The sequence below is a fragment of the Semicossyphus pulcher genome, unplaced genomic scaffold (assembly GCF_022749685.1).
Source record: "Semicossyphus pulcher isolate SPU_LCO1_2020_fin unplaced genomic scaffold, fSemPul1.0.p SCAF_19, whole genome shotgun sequence".
NCBI lineage: Eukaryota > Metazoa > Chordata > Actinopteri > Labriformes > Labridae > Semicossyphus > Semicossyphus pulcher.
In genome coordinates, this window is record NW_027211692.1 from 21080851 (window position 1) to 21095995 (window position 15145).

General features: G+C 40.2%; 2 protein-coding genes across 8 annotated transcripts; one reads left to right on the top strand and one right to left on the bottom strand.

Annotated features, from left to right (window-relative positions):
- Window positions 1–313: 313 nt before the first annotated feature.
- slc33a1 (solute carrier family 33 member 1) lies at window positions 314–6736 on the top strand. 4 transcript variants are annotated; one of them, XM_069669141.1, is made up of 9 exons: window positions 314–351; window positions 935–1388; window positions 1486–1639; window positions 1746–1941; window positions 2058–2257; window positions 2406–2590; window positions 2678–2795; window positions 3939–4154; window positions 4243–6736. In XM_069669141.1, the coding sequence occupies exons 2-9, from the start codon at window positions 976–978 to the stop codon at window positions 4411–4413; spliced, it is 1653 nt and encodes a 550-aa protein (XP_069525242.1). In that variant the 5' UTR covers window positions 314–351; window positions 935–975; the 3' UTR covers window positions 4414–6736. The 4 variants fall into 4 exon arrangements, with proteins under 4 accessions (XP_069525242.1, XP_069525241.1, XP_069525240.1 ...); XM_069669140.1 differs by having other exon boundaries at window positions 315–521; XM_069669139.1 differs by having other exon boundaries at window positions 315–512.
- Window positions 6737–6812: 76 nt separating this feature from the next.
- On the bottom strand, window positions 6813–15057 carry rps6kb1b (ribosomal protein S6 kinase b, polypeptide 1b). Of its 4 annotated transcripts, none has more exons than XM_069668657.1 (15): window positions 14913–15057; window positions 13762–13805; window positions 13534–13654; window positions 13300–13368; window positions 11758–11905; window positions 11468–11525; window positions 11125–11225; window positions 10212–10302; window positions 9976–10066; window positions 9748–9855; window positions 9584–9646; window positions 9146–9223; window positions 8756–8863; window positions 8327–8439; window positions 6813–8154 (listed from the first exon to the last, which is right to left on the bottom strand). In XM_069668657.1, the coding sequence occupies exons 1-15, from the start codon at window positions 14979–14981 to the stop codon at window positions 7899–7901; spliced, it is 1518 nt and encodes a 505-aa protein (XP_069524758.1). In that variant the 5' UTR covers window positions 14982–15057; the 3' UTR covers window positions 6813–7898. The 4 variants fall into 4 exon arrangements, 2 of the variants coding, with proteins under 2 accessions (XP_069524758.1, XP_069524759.1); XM_069668658.1 differs by lacking the exon at window positions 14913–15057 and adding an exon at window positions 14510–14527; XR_011308594.1 differs by lacking the exons at window positions 6813–8154; window positions 8327–8439; window positions 8756–8863; window positions 9146–9223 and having other exon boundaries at window positions 9586–9646; window positions 9998–10066.
- Between the last annotated feature and the right edge of the window lie 88 nt (window positions 15058–15145).

A 15145-nucleotide genomic window follows, 5' to 3' on the forward strand; every position in this document is an offset into this window, starting at 1 on the left:
TGGTTACCATTTTTGATTTAGCTTCCAATTTGTGCTTAAATGTACACTTTATTAAGTTTTTTTTCTTGTAGTATGTGTTTTTCAAATAGCAGTTTGTAGTTTTATTAAGTCTTCATCCAACATTTATAACGAAGTAATCATAGATATGGAATACATACTATAATAGTTGTAAGATATTGTAGTTGTTTCCCCCAATTTGTCATACTATGTATTTGCACTGAAGCGGAACTACATTCAGTTTTATATTGACACGTCAGCGGCAGGTGCCGGACACATTTAGGCGTCGCACACAGTGCACTTCCTGGTCTTCTGTGTTGATGTCCACCGATGTAATCTGTTTTAAGTCAAACGGTAGTGACTTTCTTATAATTTTAACTCTTATTAAACTGCAACCATTTTACGATTAAATGAACACAGAATAACATTAAATTTCCGTTGATCGGCTCTTCAATTCACGCATATGTGTTCTATTGTTTTTTGAACTGGCATGCTTTCATCATCATCATCATCAGGTATGCATGGTAATAACTACTGCGTGTGTGATTTCACTTTTCATTTCCTCTTCATGCATTCTCTTGTCTCTTTACAGTTACCGTTTACTTTTTTAACCGTTTTGTTAACTGTTGTCCTCTATTTTCAGGTTAACCTAACATCTGGTAATTTAAAGGTGACAGCGGCTACTTTAAGCTAATACATTCATTGTATTTTCGGCTCTATAATTAAGCTTAATTGCTTATTGTAAATTATTTCTGTACTTTGTTCCCTGTCTACATTATATTTACGTATATTTATTTTTGTCTTGTCCATTTTGACTAAAACCAATCTCAATGGTATCAGATGAATGCAGAAGATCCACGGTACCGTCAGATATCTGCAGTTAAATAGCTGTCCATTAAGCTGTTTTAATTGTTCTGTTTCACTTCCTTTTCTACAGATTTGCTGAGGGCACAGCTGGTTTGATGCCCGTGCTCCAATATGGAGCACCCAGAGTTGATCACACACAAGAACGGGCGGCAGAGGAAGCTGGCAGGTGCCACCCTCCCACCTGAGAACACAAGGGGCATGGGAAGGGGAGAATCTAGCTCTTCTGAACCAGAAGTAGAAGAAGAGGCAGAGGGTCTTATCAGGGGATCAGACTCTGAGGACAGGAGGCGCAGAGTCCAGCTTGGGATTCGTGGCGAGTTAGGCAGCGTGTTGCTTCTTCTGTTCCTCTATGTTCTGCAAGGGATTCCACTGGGACTGGCTGGTAGTATCCCTCTGATTCTACAGAGTAAGAGTGTAAGCTACAAAGACCAAGCCTTCTTCAGCTTTGTCTTCTGGCCATTTAGTCTCAAGCTTTTGTGGGCGCCACTGGTAGACGCGCTCTACTGCAGTAGGTTTGGTAGAAGGTAAGAAGGACGTGTGTATACTGTTTATGTTTCCATCTGTGTAGATTTTCTCCTACCCTGATTATGTCTTCCCTGATTCATCTCCCGTACTCTGCAGAAAGTCATGGCTGGTGCCCACCCAGTACCTGCTGGGACTCTTCATGATCTACCTCTCTATGTCAGTCAATTCACTGCTGCAGAGTGAGGGAGGCCCAAAGGTGCTAACACTTACTGCAGTCTTCTTTATGCTTGCTTTCCTGGCAGCCACACAGGTAAGAAATCCTAAACACGGTCACATTAGCCATAAACAACAAAAGAGATACTTTCAAGTATATAATTTCCCTTCCATTCTTCAATTGCTGTATCTTTTCTTCTCAGGATATAGCTGTGGATGGCTGGGCCCTGACAATGTTATCCAGAGAAAATGTGGGCTATGCTTCTACATGCAACTCTGTGGGCCAGACTGCTGGCTACTTCTTGGGCAATGTGCTCTTTCTGGCTCTGGAGTCTGCAGACTTCTGCAACAAGTATCTCAGAGTAGTGCCCAAGGACACAGGCATTGTCACTTTGTCAGGTATTAACAATCCCTGACCTAATAGATTAATTGGGGGAAAAAATGAATCCTTAGTTTGAGAACTGTAGTTTGGGAAATCTGTATATGTTCTAATGCTTCCTGGTCTTCTGGTACAGATTTCTTGTTCTTCTGGGGAATAGTGTTCCTGGTTTCCACAACGTTGGTTGCCATCATTAAAAGGGAAAATGAGCACAGCAAAGGAAAAAGGAGAGTGCATAAAGAGACACAGGGCGTCATGGAAACCTACAGGCTGCTGTTCACTATCATCAAAATGCCCACAGTCTTCACCTTTTGTGTCCTGCTTCTCACTGCTAAAGTAATTGACTGTTTCTTGATAAATATTTGGTTCACTTTTTAAAATCTAACTGATTTTGCACGATTGCTGCTTTTAATGAGTATTCAACTACTTTATGATGATTAACTGTAGGATTTAAGATTTTTTGTGTGTCTTCTGTCGTTTTCAGATTGGTTTTTCTGCAGCCGATGCAGTGACAGGTCTGAAGCTAGTGGAGGCGGGAGTTCCTAAGGAGCAGCTGGCCTTGCTGGCAGTGCCCATGGTTCCTCTGCAGATCCTGCTACCTGTGGTTATCAGTAAATACACAGCTGGGCCCAGGCCTCTGGATGTCTTCTACAAGGCGTTCCCCTTCAGGTTGTAACACACTAACACACTGCTGCACAAATCTATGCATTCAGCAGTAAGATAAAAGCTAACACGGTTGCTGTTTTGTGGTTGCAGGTTGCTCATAGGCCTGGGGTATGCTCTGCTGGTGTGGTGGACCCCTAGTGTAAAACAAGAGGGAGGGTTCCCTGTTTACTACTACGCTGTAGTGCTGCTTAGCTACGCATTGCATCAGGTGTGGTATTTCTGTTACTCTCCTTGTTTTCTCCACTTTTATACATTTAGCCCTTACTACATGTTCTCAGTAATGTGCTGACCAGACTGCTTTCAAGAAATGGCAATGTTGGCCGTTGGTGTGTTGGTTGGTCCACCACTTTGGTGAAGTATCTGAGCTATTATATAATTTGCCATGAAATATTGTAGACATTGTTCATGGTCCCTAAAGCATGAATACAAAAAACTTTATTTAACACCTGAATTTCCCCTAATGCCACCAGCAGGTAAAAGTTAGTGAAATATCTCAACATTTACAACATGGATTGATTGATTGATATAATTAGGTACAGACATCAATGACAATGAATTCTACCTGAATTTTCCTCTTACTTAACAATAATTTGACATTTCTGTTGATGAATTGCCATGAAATTCTCTACACACATTCAGGCTCCCCTTTGGATGAATTGTAATGCCTTCGATGATCCCCGGACTTTAAATTTAGCCTCATCATCAGGTCAATATTCACATTTGTCAGACTAGATTCAAAACCATACACCTAAAAAAGCAATGAAATAATTGTTTAATGCTTAAGACATAATACCTGCTTTACATGAGCATGTCCGCTTTGTCGTGAGCATTTTAGCATTCTCATGTTTGCATTTAGCTCAAGGCACAGCACCTTAGTGATATTAGTGATATAAGTCTAACTGTATACTTTAATTCTTGCTTTGTCTTGACTACAACATTATATGACGAAATGATCCATGGGATCTATAACAGGTTAAAAAACAAGGCCAACCAGTGCTAACATGATTTTCTTGTTTTCTTACCAACCTTGTTCCATTTCCTGTCTCTGCCCCCAGATGTCGCTATGTTACAGCAGAAAATCTAAAATGTTAGGGACAGGAATATTTCACCCCTTTCTCTCTCTCTGTCTCTCTCTCTCTCTTTCTTTTTTTTACCTGAAATTTTTGGCATATTTAAGTGAGGGAGACTATATTCACATCTGGTATATTCACATTAGTTTGTCTTTCAATGGGATATGGAAATTATTAAATCAGAAATGTAGATCTTTGGCTATGATTGTATGAGATTGACATTTTAAAATGTTTAAATAAAGAATTAATCACTTCGAACAAATGGTAACCATGTGCTACAGGTGGCACTATACAGTATGTACGTGGCCTGCATGGCCTTCCATGCCAAAGTGAGTGACCCCCTCATAGGTGGGACCTACATGACCCTGCTGAACACTGTCACTAATCTCGGCGGAAACTGGCCGTCCACTGTGGCTCTGTGGATGGTGGATCCGCTGACCTCTAAGGAGTGTCAGGGGGCTGCGGGGCAGAGCTGTGGCTCTACAGAGGAGGCAATGGTAAGTAAGCAGAGGGAGAGGGGAAGACTAAGGGCAGATATTCAAAGTGCTGTATGTAACTAATTTTTTCCCCTGTTCCCATCCCTAGCTCTGCGTTAAAGAGGGAGGTGCTTGTGTGACAACATTGGACGGCTATTATGTGGAGTCAGTGGTGTGTGTTGTGATTGGTTTAGCTTGGTGGGTGTGGTTAGGGAAGAAAATGAGGCAGCTGCAGGAGCAGAGCCCAGCTGCATGGAGGTGCAGAATTGATCAGCAATGAAACTTATCATCGGGACCTCAGACTCTTTGTTGTTTTTCTGCCATACTCTGTTAAAACAATGACTGAAAGGTGGACAAATTTGTAATTCCGACCTCATCCATGTGGTCTTGTTCTTCCAGTCCTGCTAGAGCGTTTCTCACGTCTGTCACCTTGAAGTACATAAATCCTCTTTGAGGATATAACCCTTCTTACTGCTACTCTTTCCAACTGTAACAGAGGCCTCAAATGTAAGCTACTTGTCAGACTACCTAAGAACATTTCAAAAAAAATAAGTACATTTTTTTTTCTGAATCAATTTTCTGCTGCTCAAAACAACTTCACCAAACATAGCTGGGTCCAGGTTTAACTTGCTTTAATATGCAGATTGTTGAGGTGACTATATGGTAGATACAAATAATGTACAATTTAGGTGAGGTTCTGTGCAGGTTGTGCCTTAAGTCCTAAATGACAACAAATCTAATATTTTTAGAAATATGAGCTCACTCAAAAGTCGGCACTTGTTACTTGGCCTTCCTTTCTATAGTATGTCTATGATAAAAAGATACTTAAGGTAAAATCTAGGCAAAACACACAAATGCACCACTGCAAACTGATGTGCACTTGTCTCAATAGGCCCTGATACTTATTCAACCCAAATGTCAATCAAAGCAGGTTAAACCTCAAAACTATACCAATGATTTTAGTTTTTGTTTGTTTTCATATATTTTGTTTTAATATATGTTTTCATCTGAAGTAATTTGTGCCTTGTTTAGTTTTTCTGTTGCAACAATTGAGATAACATTGTTTGAGCAGTTAATTGAAAAGGCAGGGTAGGGTATGCTGTATTTTAGTAAACACAAAACTGCTAGTTATCCTAGTTATTTAGCCTTTTTTTTTTCTTTTCTTTTTTTTACACATTAACACATTCCCTTTAAAGAATATCATTTGCACAACATATACATAACATATAACCAATATCACCATTCATCATCAACCAATCAATTGATTGATGATGATAAATGAACGCAGATGTCTGAAATATTATATATAGGAGCAATCTTATATTTTCCCAGACGTTCATTAAATCTGGTCAGTCATACAGGACCAAATCAAATCTATCAATACAACTTTCAGTGCAGCTTTTAAATGTTCATCTTGGATATGAAAGGGGCCTGTTTGGTACATTTTTTTCATTTTACAGTTTTATAGATGCATTATTTTTCAGACACATTGTATATATAAAGGCCATTATACTGTAAACTTAACAAATAATGCAACAAACTATTACAGGAATCCTATTTGGCAATCCTTTGGCAAGCTTAGTTGGACTTAAATACCCGCCCTTAGTAAAAACATAGTTGATTTATTTCCCCCAAAAAACTATCCCGATCCGAGAGCAGCAGCCTTGATGTCACACTGGACAAGCAAATGCCTGGTTAATGTTTTCTATATTGTACACAGAAGTGAATGTTCCATTATTTTCTCAAAAGCCAGCATTAAAAATCCAACTGCTTTGTCATATATTAATGTTTAAGCACACAATGCAGGTTATTGTAAGAAGATATCTGAATTTTGAACTCCTTTTGCATTTGGATTTATTATGTCTAATTTGTTCACTACATGTTAAAGGTCAACATGGTTGTTTTATTTTTTCTCTCCTTGGACACTGCTTCCGCTGAAATGCACAAAAATCCCGTATACTGTATGTTATTGTCACACCTTGTTAGTAACCTCTCACACTTATCAGTTTTTGTACTGCCTGACTTTGCTGTGATGTTTGTTGGGACTTTTATATTCATTGTATATTCATTATATGCAGGTCACTGTAATATGACAACACTTGATCAACAGAGCCTTTTGCCATTAAGAGGGCACTGCTGCGTTCACGGTTTTAATTTTCTTTGACTGTGCGACTGCTTATTTCAGCTGTGTGCTTTCATTGTTATACTTTAGCTGGGGGTTTGAGATCAGTTAGTCTGGTAGGTGTTGGACTTTGTTATTGGTAAATTATTTCACATACAAAAATGTAATGTTTTTGATTTGTCATGTTATCTCATAACTATTTGAATTAATTTTATGTTTCATGAAAATCATTTTAATTTTTTTTTGTTTTTTTTACTTTGCACATACAGTATTTTGTCAATGATGTGTCCAAATATCCAATCATATAAAAGTAAAGGACAGAACAGGGTGATGGAATAGAAGGACATTGAAATATGCTACCAGCAGTTCTCTGTAAAGTTCTGATAACAAACAGGATGAACTTGGACATTCATAGGATGCAATCATGAGATTTGAAACAAATCTTATATGTAATAATAAAATAAATATGTTCACTTGCAAAGTTCCAAGTTGTTTTCTCGAACTTTACACACAGACGATAATCAGCACACACAAAAGACACAGCACTCCGTATTTTTTACATTTTATTATAATTTCCTTGCTTTTCAGGAATTCTAAAATGTCCCTCCTAAAGAAGTGAACGCTGATGCAAGAGGCTGTAAATGCTGCCCCAAGTTTGTGGAGCGTTAAACCTCACAACTGCAGACAGTGTCCAGATCAACTGGTACCACAGTCTCTAATACGAATTCACTCCAGCCTGAGCCCACAGCCAGAGTGGGGTCTCGCAAAGCACCGCCTAGATCAGTTTCATGTTTTAGGTGTTATCAAACTGAATTGTGTCTGGTGATGCATCAACTAATCCAGAGACACATCCCGTAGCATTGGACACCTGAAGAGCAGGTGATTGAAGTATGGTTCCCACCTCAAATAAACTGTTTCACATCATCCACAGAACCAATGGCAGAAGAATGTAACGAGTCAACATGTTTTTTCTTGTTTAATTTAGGCGGTCTGATTTATCCTTTATGTATAGCACAGTTAATCCATCCATTTTCTAAAACATCACATAAAGCTCTATTCATCAATACCACAACCCCTGCTTGTCCACTGCTCCAAATGATTTCTTTGATCTTGATATAAACCTAATTCGTATCATTTTATTCAGAAGCTAGGAGTATTTTTGTCTAAGAACAATCTCCCAATGGCAGCAATGTCCTTGCTGGCATTCAATCAAAAAGCAGAAAGCACTTTGGACATCGTCTTGTATTGTAGACTGACTACATCTTATGGTAAAACTGCTTGCATACCGTGTGATACATTATCACCTGTGATGTTCCGGGCGAGTGAATGCCATAGCTCCCCCAGTCCTATTAGTTCATTCCAGAGAGACAAAGGGTGAGAAGACAAAGGTCATGTGACCTGAGGTGTCGGGGGGGATAAGAGGTGAGATGGTGATTTTGCCGGTAGCTCTTTAACTGAAGCACGCTGGAGTTCCAGACCCACGCACAAACTCCAGGTTGTGACAGTATATGTAGTGTGCGGATGTGCAATTTCGGAATTTAATCGTCTCTAGCATCCATATGTTTTTGCTTTGTTTCTTAAAAAATATCAACAAAGAAAAAAAAAGAGTCAAGAAATAAACTCTCCTAAAGAGGTGCGGTGGGTCATAGGTTCATACGTAGATGCTCGGGCCGTTTTGCCACAACAGGATAGGCCTGCTGCTTCATCTGAGCCAGGTTGACCCCGGCAGGCTGACGGATGGGGAGAGGGGCGGAGGCTTCTGAGCTTGTTGTGACGTCCATTTGCTCTGGTGTTGACAGCTCCATGGCCTGGTCCTGTGGTGACTGGAGGACACTTGGTCCAATCCCGGGTAGGAGGGGGTTCCGGGCCCAGCATTCCCCCCCTGAGAACTTAACTGGACTGAAAGCACAGGAGGAGAGGAGGCATTTGTAACATGACCAATAACAAAAACTGAGTGCATCAACAAAGTATGGCTAAGTCTCGCAATAGGGAAGGTCAGGAATTAAACAGAGACTACACACTGTGGGAACAATCATGTCTGTAAAACGCCTGCTGAAAAAAAGAGGCATACCTGAGAGGTGTTCTTGGGCTGCCCACAATCCGTCGTGGTGAGCGGATTTTTGGTTCAAATGAGAACTTTTCTTTGATGTTTTCCAGGACTGATGGAGCTACATACGTGAAACCCTACAAGAACCAAGGCACCAGAGACCGGTCACATTTAAGGGGTAGGTAGTGGATATCTGGATCGGACTCAGCAGTGTGATTCAGATCAACAAGCAATAGAGCAGTGGAAATTAGCAGTGAGGTGATCTGATATTTGAGATCAGAGTTGTCTTTGAATTGGACTTTAAGTGGTATGCAGTCATTATTTCCTTGATTTATCACCATGCTCCTGACTACATGAAATTATTTGGAGTATTTTTGTGATCAAGAGATGTTGTAAAACGTGAATGAGTAAAAGAACAAATGAAAGATAGGGAAATGTAGTCAGAGGAGTTACCAGGAAGGCTTGGTTGGCACTCTCACTGAGGGTCGAGTCATCTGGGCTGTCGACTGGTGTCTGACTGGTGAACTTTGAGTCAAACTGACTCACGTCTTCAGCTGATTGCTGGTGAGATAAAGGGCAAACATAGATGCAGAGTGCAGAAACATGAACAAAAGTTTCAACTAACAACACATCGGGTTATAACAAAAGAAGATTTGGTAACTCGCACTTTTATTCAGGCATGAAACAAATAATCCTTATCTCCATCTTGAGCTCACAAGCTTCCTTAAGTAGTATCATCTGTGATCTATTTTCAACTTTTAAAAATCTCTAAATTCCCATCTAAAAGTACAAAAAAAGGTATCTGACTCAGACTTGCTTCTGGTTTGCTGCTCTGATACTCACAAGAAAAGGTTTGAAGGGAGGCTCGACCTTCCGGGCGAGCAGATCCTCCCAGTTAATGTGTCGAAAGAAGGGATGAGCCTTTGAGATATCAAATACAAAGAGTGCTTCTGTAAGATCAGAGGGCTATAAAACACACATCCTGCCAAAGTATAAACAAATTGCCACAGCTTTCTTTAAATGTATGTGAGTGTTTGAACAAGTCTTGAGAGGTATTCAGGGTTTGACTATTTATGTATCGAGGACAAAGTAAGTTATAGACAGTCTGCAGCAGTTGTTGTAACTTGAGACACCAAGGCTTTACTGTAGAAACATATTAGGTAATATTTTTCTACTTTCTTCACTCTTAATGGCATTTTAATTTTGGCACATGATATAAAAGCTATATTGCTGTAGGGCATAGTAGTTTGACCGTATCATGCAGCCCCTTCCTGTTCTCACCTGCACCTCAGTGGCATCTCCCGCTCCCGCACCCAGCCGTGACGAGGCGTTTCTCTTCAGCAGCTGCAACCAGCAGTCAAATGTCAAAAGAATACTTACACAACAACTTCAGGCTTATTTTGGATAAACAAAAGTGGTATAAGCTTAGGAGAAAGAGGAGGTACCCGTTTCAGGAGATCTCTGGCTTCTTGTGTGAGGTAGGGTGGGAGGCTGAGCTTGCACTTCAGGATCTTGTCAATGGTCTTCTTTCTGTTTTCACCTGTGAACGGTGGCTACCATCAGAATAAGGAGGAAGGGGTTACTCAGACATTCCCAGCAAGGCTTCATGTTTTATAATAACGCAATAATAACAAACAAAGTACAACATTTTTTTGGGGTTGTTTTTAACTGACCGCTCCTGTGAGCATGTCATACATCAGAGCGCCCAGACTCCACCAGTCCACAGCTCTGTTATGTCCACTTCGCATCAAGATCTCTGGGGCCCTGCAACAAAGAGGATGAACAGTTCTTACCAATGAACTAATGTTAAAAAGTCAACAGTAAGTGTGCAAGTAAAAGTGAAAAAGCATATATGTATTAGAGAAGCAGTCATGGTGTGACTGAATTAAATTGAGAGAGCACGACTTACATGTATTCAATGGTGCCACAGAAAGTGTGGGTGACAGTGCCATCATGAATTGACTCTTTACAAAGCCCAAAGTCTGTCAACTTCACATGACCTAGGAGAAGACATGTTCAGATAATTACAATTCTTCCACCTCTATGTGGCAGAAAATACAAGAACATCACAGGTAGACTTACTCAGTCTGCAATCTGCATTTCTTGTTTGTTATTTCTTAATATCTGAAATTAATTGTACGGTATTCTTCACCTTCCTTCCCTTCAGTTCTCTTTTCCTCACAAACACACCCACAGCTGTGCACACAGCTGCTTGCCCTCTTTCTGTTTTTCTCTCCCTATAAGTGCTGTTGACTGTTGTCATCAGCAATATGTTCTATAAAGTTGCAAAAGTTTGATTTTTTCAGTTGCGATTCAACTTTAACAGGTGAGCTGCGTGAGGAGGAGGCTTTGTTGTTGCCCACGTATCAAAACGATCGAACCAACGTGGTACAACATGACATCGGTACTACTTTCAAGCTTCGAAAACAGTGACCGAAGTAGGTTTATATTAAAAAGGTAAGGCTGCACGTCAATCAAAGTATTTACAGGTGGTATGACTCGGAGGACGTTTTGGTCTGTGTTTCTCTGCAGAGCATGTGTGCAGACCCTAATCGTGACAGGACACGTGAGAGGAAAAGAGCGAGGGGAGACTGTCCACTAATTAATGCATCTAGGATGGTGATGTTCCCTGATGGTGAGTTAAAAGCCAAGTAATGTTTTTCCATCATGTTTACAAAGCTGCTGTGAACAGTGGGTTGCTCAGTGACGTACGAGGTCAGGGAACATAATGATCAGATTAATCTTTGACGCATTATTTCTTCTATGATTTATTAATCAGAAATAACGTCTTATTTTGACAGCTCAAACACTAAAACACACACCTTGGCTATTGAGCATGATGTTCTCAGGCTTTAGGTCTCTGTAGATGATGCCCTTCTGGTGCAGGTGGCCCAGAGCCATGGAAATCTCTGCCAGGTAGAAACTACACAGAATATGTTATAGACAATGTTTCATTAAATTCTTCATGTACTCAGCTCCATGCAAAACAATATTTCTAAACAAGGTGCCATCAGTCCGATACCAATATTTGCTTGTAATTTTTTCAACCTTTTGTTCAAAAGCTTCAACAGTACAACAGTTTAAGGCATACGGATGTTTAATTGGTACTTGGTAGCCAATCCGAAATGAGTATTTTGCATTGTGATGTCAAAATAAATAAATCACCAGGCTGTGTCTTCCATGAAGATGCCCTCCCTCTCCAGCTGCATGAAAAGTTCTCCTCCTGAACAGGTGAACAAGTTTATGTGGTTAACACGACTGACAGACATACATTCGTATCATCTGCAAATGTTAGGTTGTGGAACTGACCCTCACAGGAGGAGACAGAAAGAAAGAAGAGCTGCCTATTAGATTATCATGTTAATGCCAGGGCAGATCAACATATTTTTCAGCTTCTTTTGTGTGTGTGCTTGTACCAGGTGTGTGTATGTTTGTGTGTATTATCTTGTACTGACCACTCAGGTACTCGAGGATGAGATACAGCTTCCCTCCAGTCTGGAAGGCGTAGATAAGATCAACAATGAATGGATGCTTCACTTCCTCCAGGATGTTCCTCTCCGCCTTGGTGTGGGCCGTGTCCTTGGCGTTGCGTACAATCATAGCCTGTTAAACCCCAACCGAAGAAAGAGATTAACACAAGTAAAGTAAAGGCAGCAGCAATGCACTCGGAATGGGCATGTTTTGATCAATGCAGATGTGAAATAGTGGCTAGATGTCACTGCATTATGAGCTGCTTGATGATTTGTCCTACATGAGTAATGGAGAGTACAAATGTATTCCCATCTACAATATCAGAGAGGCAGAGCTGGGTAACTGTGACAGTAACTCATCGTCAACTAAAACTGCAAAGCTTGGAACTGCTCTATTAGGCTGTTGGCGATTACTTCTGTTGTAAAATCTCCAATGTTCTCTATGTCTACTATCATTATAAGCGTTAAAGCCTTGTATTCTGGTAAAGAAATGCAGCGGAGCAAGTCTGCAATACACCAATGATATCCAAATAAACAGAAAAGTTAAAAGTCATTCTACAACCTCACACAGGGCAAGGAATCAAAAATCTAATAGTCAGTGACAAGATTTAAATATGACACCTTAAATCACAAACAAGCTAAATTCAAAACAATGTGAAGAATGAAAACTGAGGTAAATGCGAAATACAGCAATATATCACTTACTACAGGCTACTAAAGCAGAAAGTAAAGGATATGTTTGACCCACACATAATGACAAACAATTTACATGTGAGTAATAACTGTAAATAATTACATTTAGAGGAGGAAGATTAGCAGGTTTGGTATATTTTCATGTTGCAATTTGATCTATGAAAAAAATAACTCAGATATTCAGCATTCTGCACTTGTATAGCTCCTGGAATCTATATTGCATATTTGTCTTATCACTGTCCACCTGCTGGGAAACTCCAAACAGGTTCAGACAGTTTAGTTCATCACCTCATGCCTGGGAAAGACATGAATAATTACCTTTCACGCTTAAGCCTAAATGCAGGATTGTATATGTGTCACTCTAACAATGTTGGGCAAGTCAGGACTGAATTTTCACTCTGAAATGGTTCATAAAGACAGGCTCTGGCCTGCAGGCCTTCATCAGACCTGTGCTGCAAAAACAGTAAATGCTTGCAACTTTAAAGCTTAACGATTAAGATGACTTGTCTTAAACGTGTCACTGGGGTCATTTTAGCCAATCAAGCAGAAGCAGTGTGAAAATCAAGCAGAACCTAATGGGCTGAGGCAGAGTGTTTTAAGTGCCAAGGCTGCAGCGGCAGCGCAGCACAGATGGCAATCTACCAACTAGCAGTGAAATCTTACCTACCAATGGCTTCAAGGACAGCCAATATTTGCAGACAAACGCAACATAATGTTCATTTGTAATAACAAGCATGCAATTATGTTCATGGGATACAAAACAAGAGCAGCTGTATGCCACTCAAATTGAATAGATTTTTTCAGGGTTGGTTTTGTTTATGAGGGAAAAAGTACCTTTTTTAAAACTTTCATGGCAAATATTTTGCCCGATGCAGCTCCAACCACTTTTCGAACTTGAAAAACCTACAAAAAAGGAAATGATAAAAATGTTTTTAACATAATCAAAGAGAAAATAGCAAAGCACTTCACCTTCTAGAGGGAAAATGATCCAAAGGGTGTATTTATAAAGAAGGTACAATGTGAAGAGGACTTCCACATGATGTGCTACTTTGTGGGAACCACAAGTACCTTTCCATAACCACCTTTCCCGAGGACCCGCAGCAGCTCAAAGCACTCCGGTCTGATGTTCTCTGTTCCCTGATTGACATTGTCCTCCGATATCTCAATCTTTTCACAGTCGTCCATGTTGCTACAGAGACACATTTGATGCATCATGTTCACACTCTTTTTTTTCCATATTCAGTCACAAAATCATACATGCTCACAAGTCCACATAGACATATATTAAATACGTACAACTCAAATCCACTGCACTGATCCATGATATCATTGAGCTGAGCCTGCAAGAAACAAAACAGGATAATGGCAGCAATTAGATATAAAATCAAGCTTATTTTAATCTATACATCATCATAGAACTCCATCATATGATCATATGGGTACTGAAAAAGTGTTAAAGTTATTGCCTATATTTAGAGCTTTAACAAATTTAGTTTTCTTATTTTTTATAAAAACATATGAAGACCTTATATTGGATCCAACCATATCGTTATTACCTGTCATTTCATGGATTAAATAAAATAGTAGTAAGTTAGTTTCAGTCCAATTTACATTATGTTCTATCGTGCAATAAGTGTTGCGAAAACATCAGCCTGTTTACAAAGTGTGTTTTGTTCCATATTCGCACTGATGCTGTGATTTGATACTGACAAACAAGGGCTGCAGTGATGAAATAGTTGCCCAATAAATGCTAAACGAACATCACATGGTGCACGATAACTAGTAAGAGCCCAAAAGTATTTCATATTATTAAACAATATGTTCCAGTTCAATCACTTTACTACTTCTGTAACAGCAGTAGGTGACAGTTTTGTCGTAATAAGATCCACAGGGTTTGACACGTGAATATTGCAGTATTTACACATGATTAAAGCAATTGTTATTTTATGTTTATTAGAGAGAGTGAATCTGCAGTGTTTTGCTGCTGCATTTTAGACTCAGCATAAACAGAAACACACAGATAGCAGTTAAACTCCATACAGACCCACTCTGTTGTAGTCTTGCCAAAATAAACTGTTGCACACCGAGCCACATTTATCGCTGCAGCACCTTTGGCCAAGTAAGGTTCTGCTTGCTTAATCCCGTGACAGCGATGTTTTTTTCACGTGACAGCGTTAACAACGCATGCATTTTATCACCAGCTATCGTTACTGGTATATTAAAGACAGAACTAGTGACAGCTCTGTCACGATCGCTGTCTAATGGTGGCGAGCTAGCATCAGCCTCTGCTAACGCTGTTTGAAAAGGCCTTAAAGCTCCGGCTGCAGGAGCAGGCCTGTGGTGGCTGCTGGCAGGCTACCAGGCTAACAGCTAGCTAGCTGCTGTGCATGAAGAGTTCCTGCTGTGACAACTCTCGCAGTTACGTTCAACATTTTCCATTAAAGTACCTCCTCATTCTCATCATCGGAGACATTATCCTCCGGCTGGTCCAAATCAATGTCAAACACTCCAGCCATTGCAGCGCTTCGCTCGGATCGCTCTGTCACAGACCGCAATAGCAGGCGTCCCCCACCTCATGGACAAACACACATCGCCGCCATAACCGGCTACTACACTGAGCATGCGCATTGCAACACTCAACAAAAGGGGCGGTAACCGGAGCGGTTTACTTTTCGTCCTT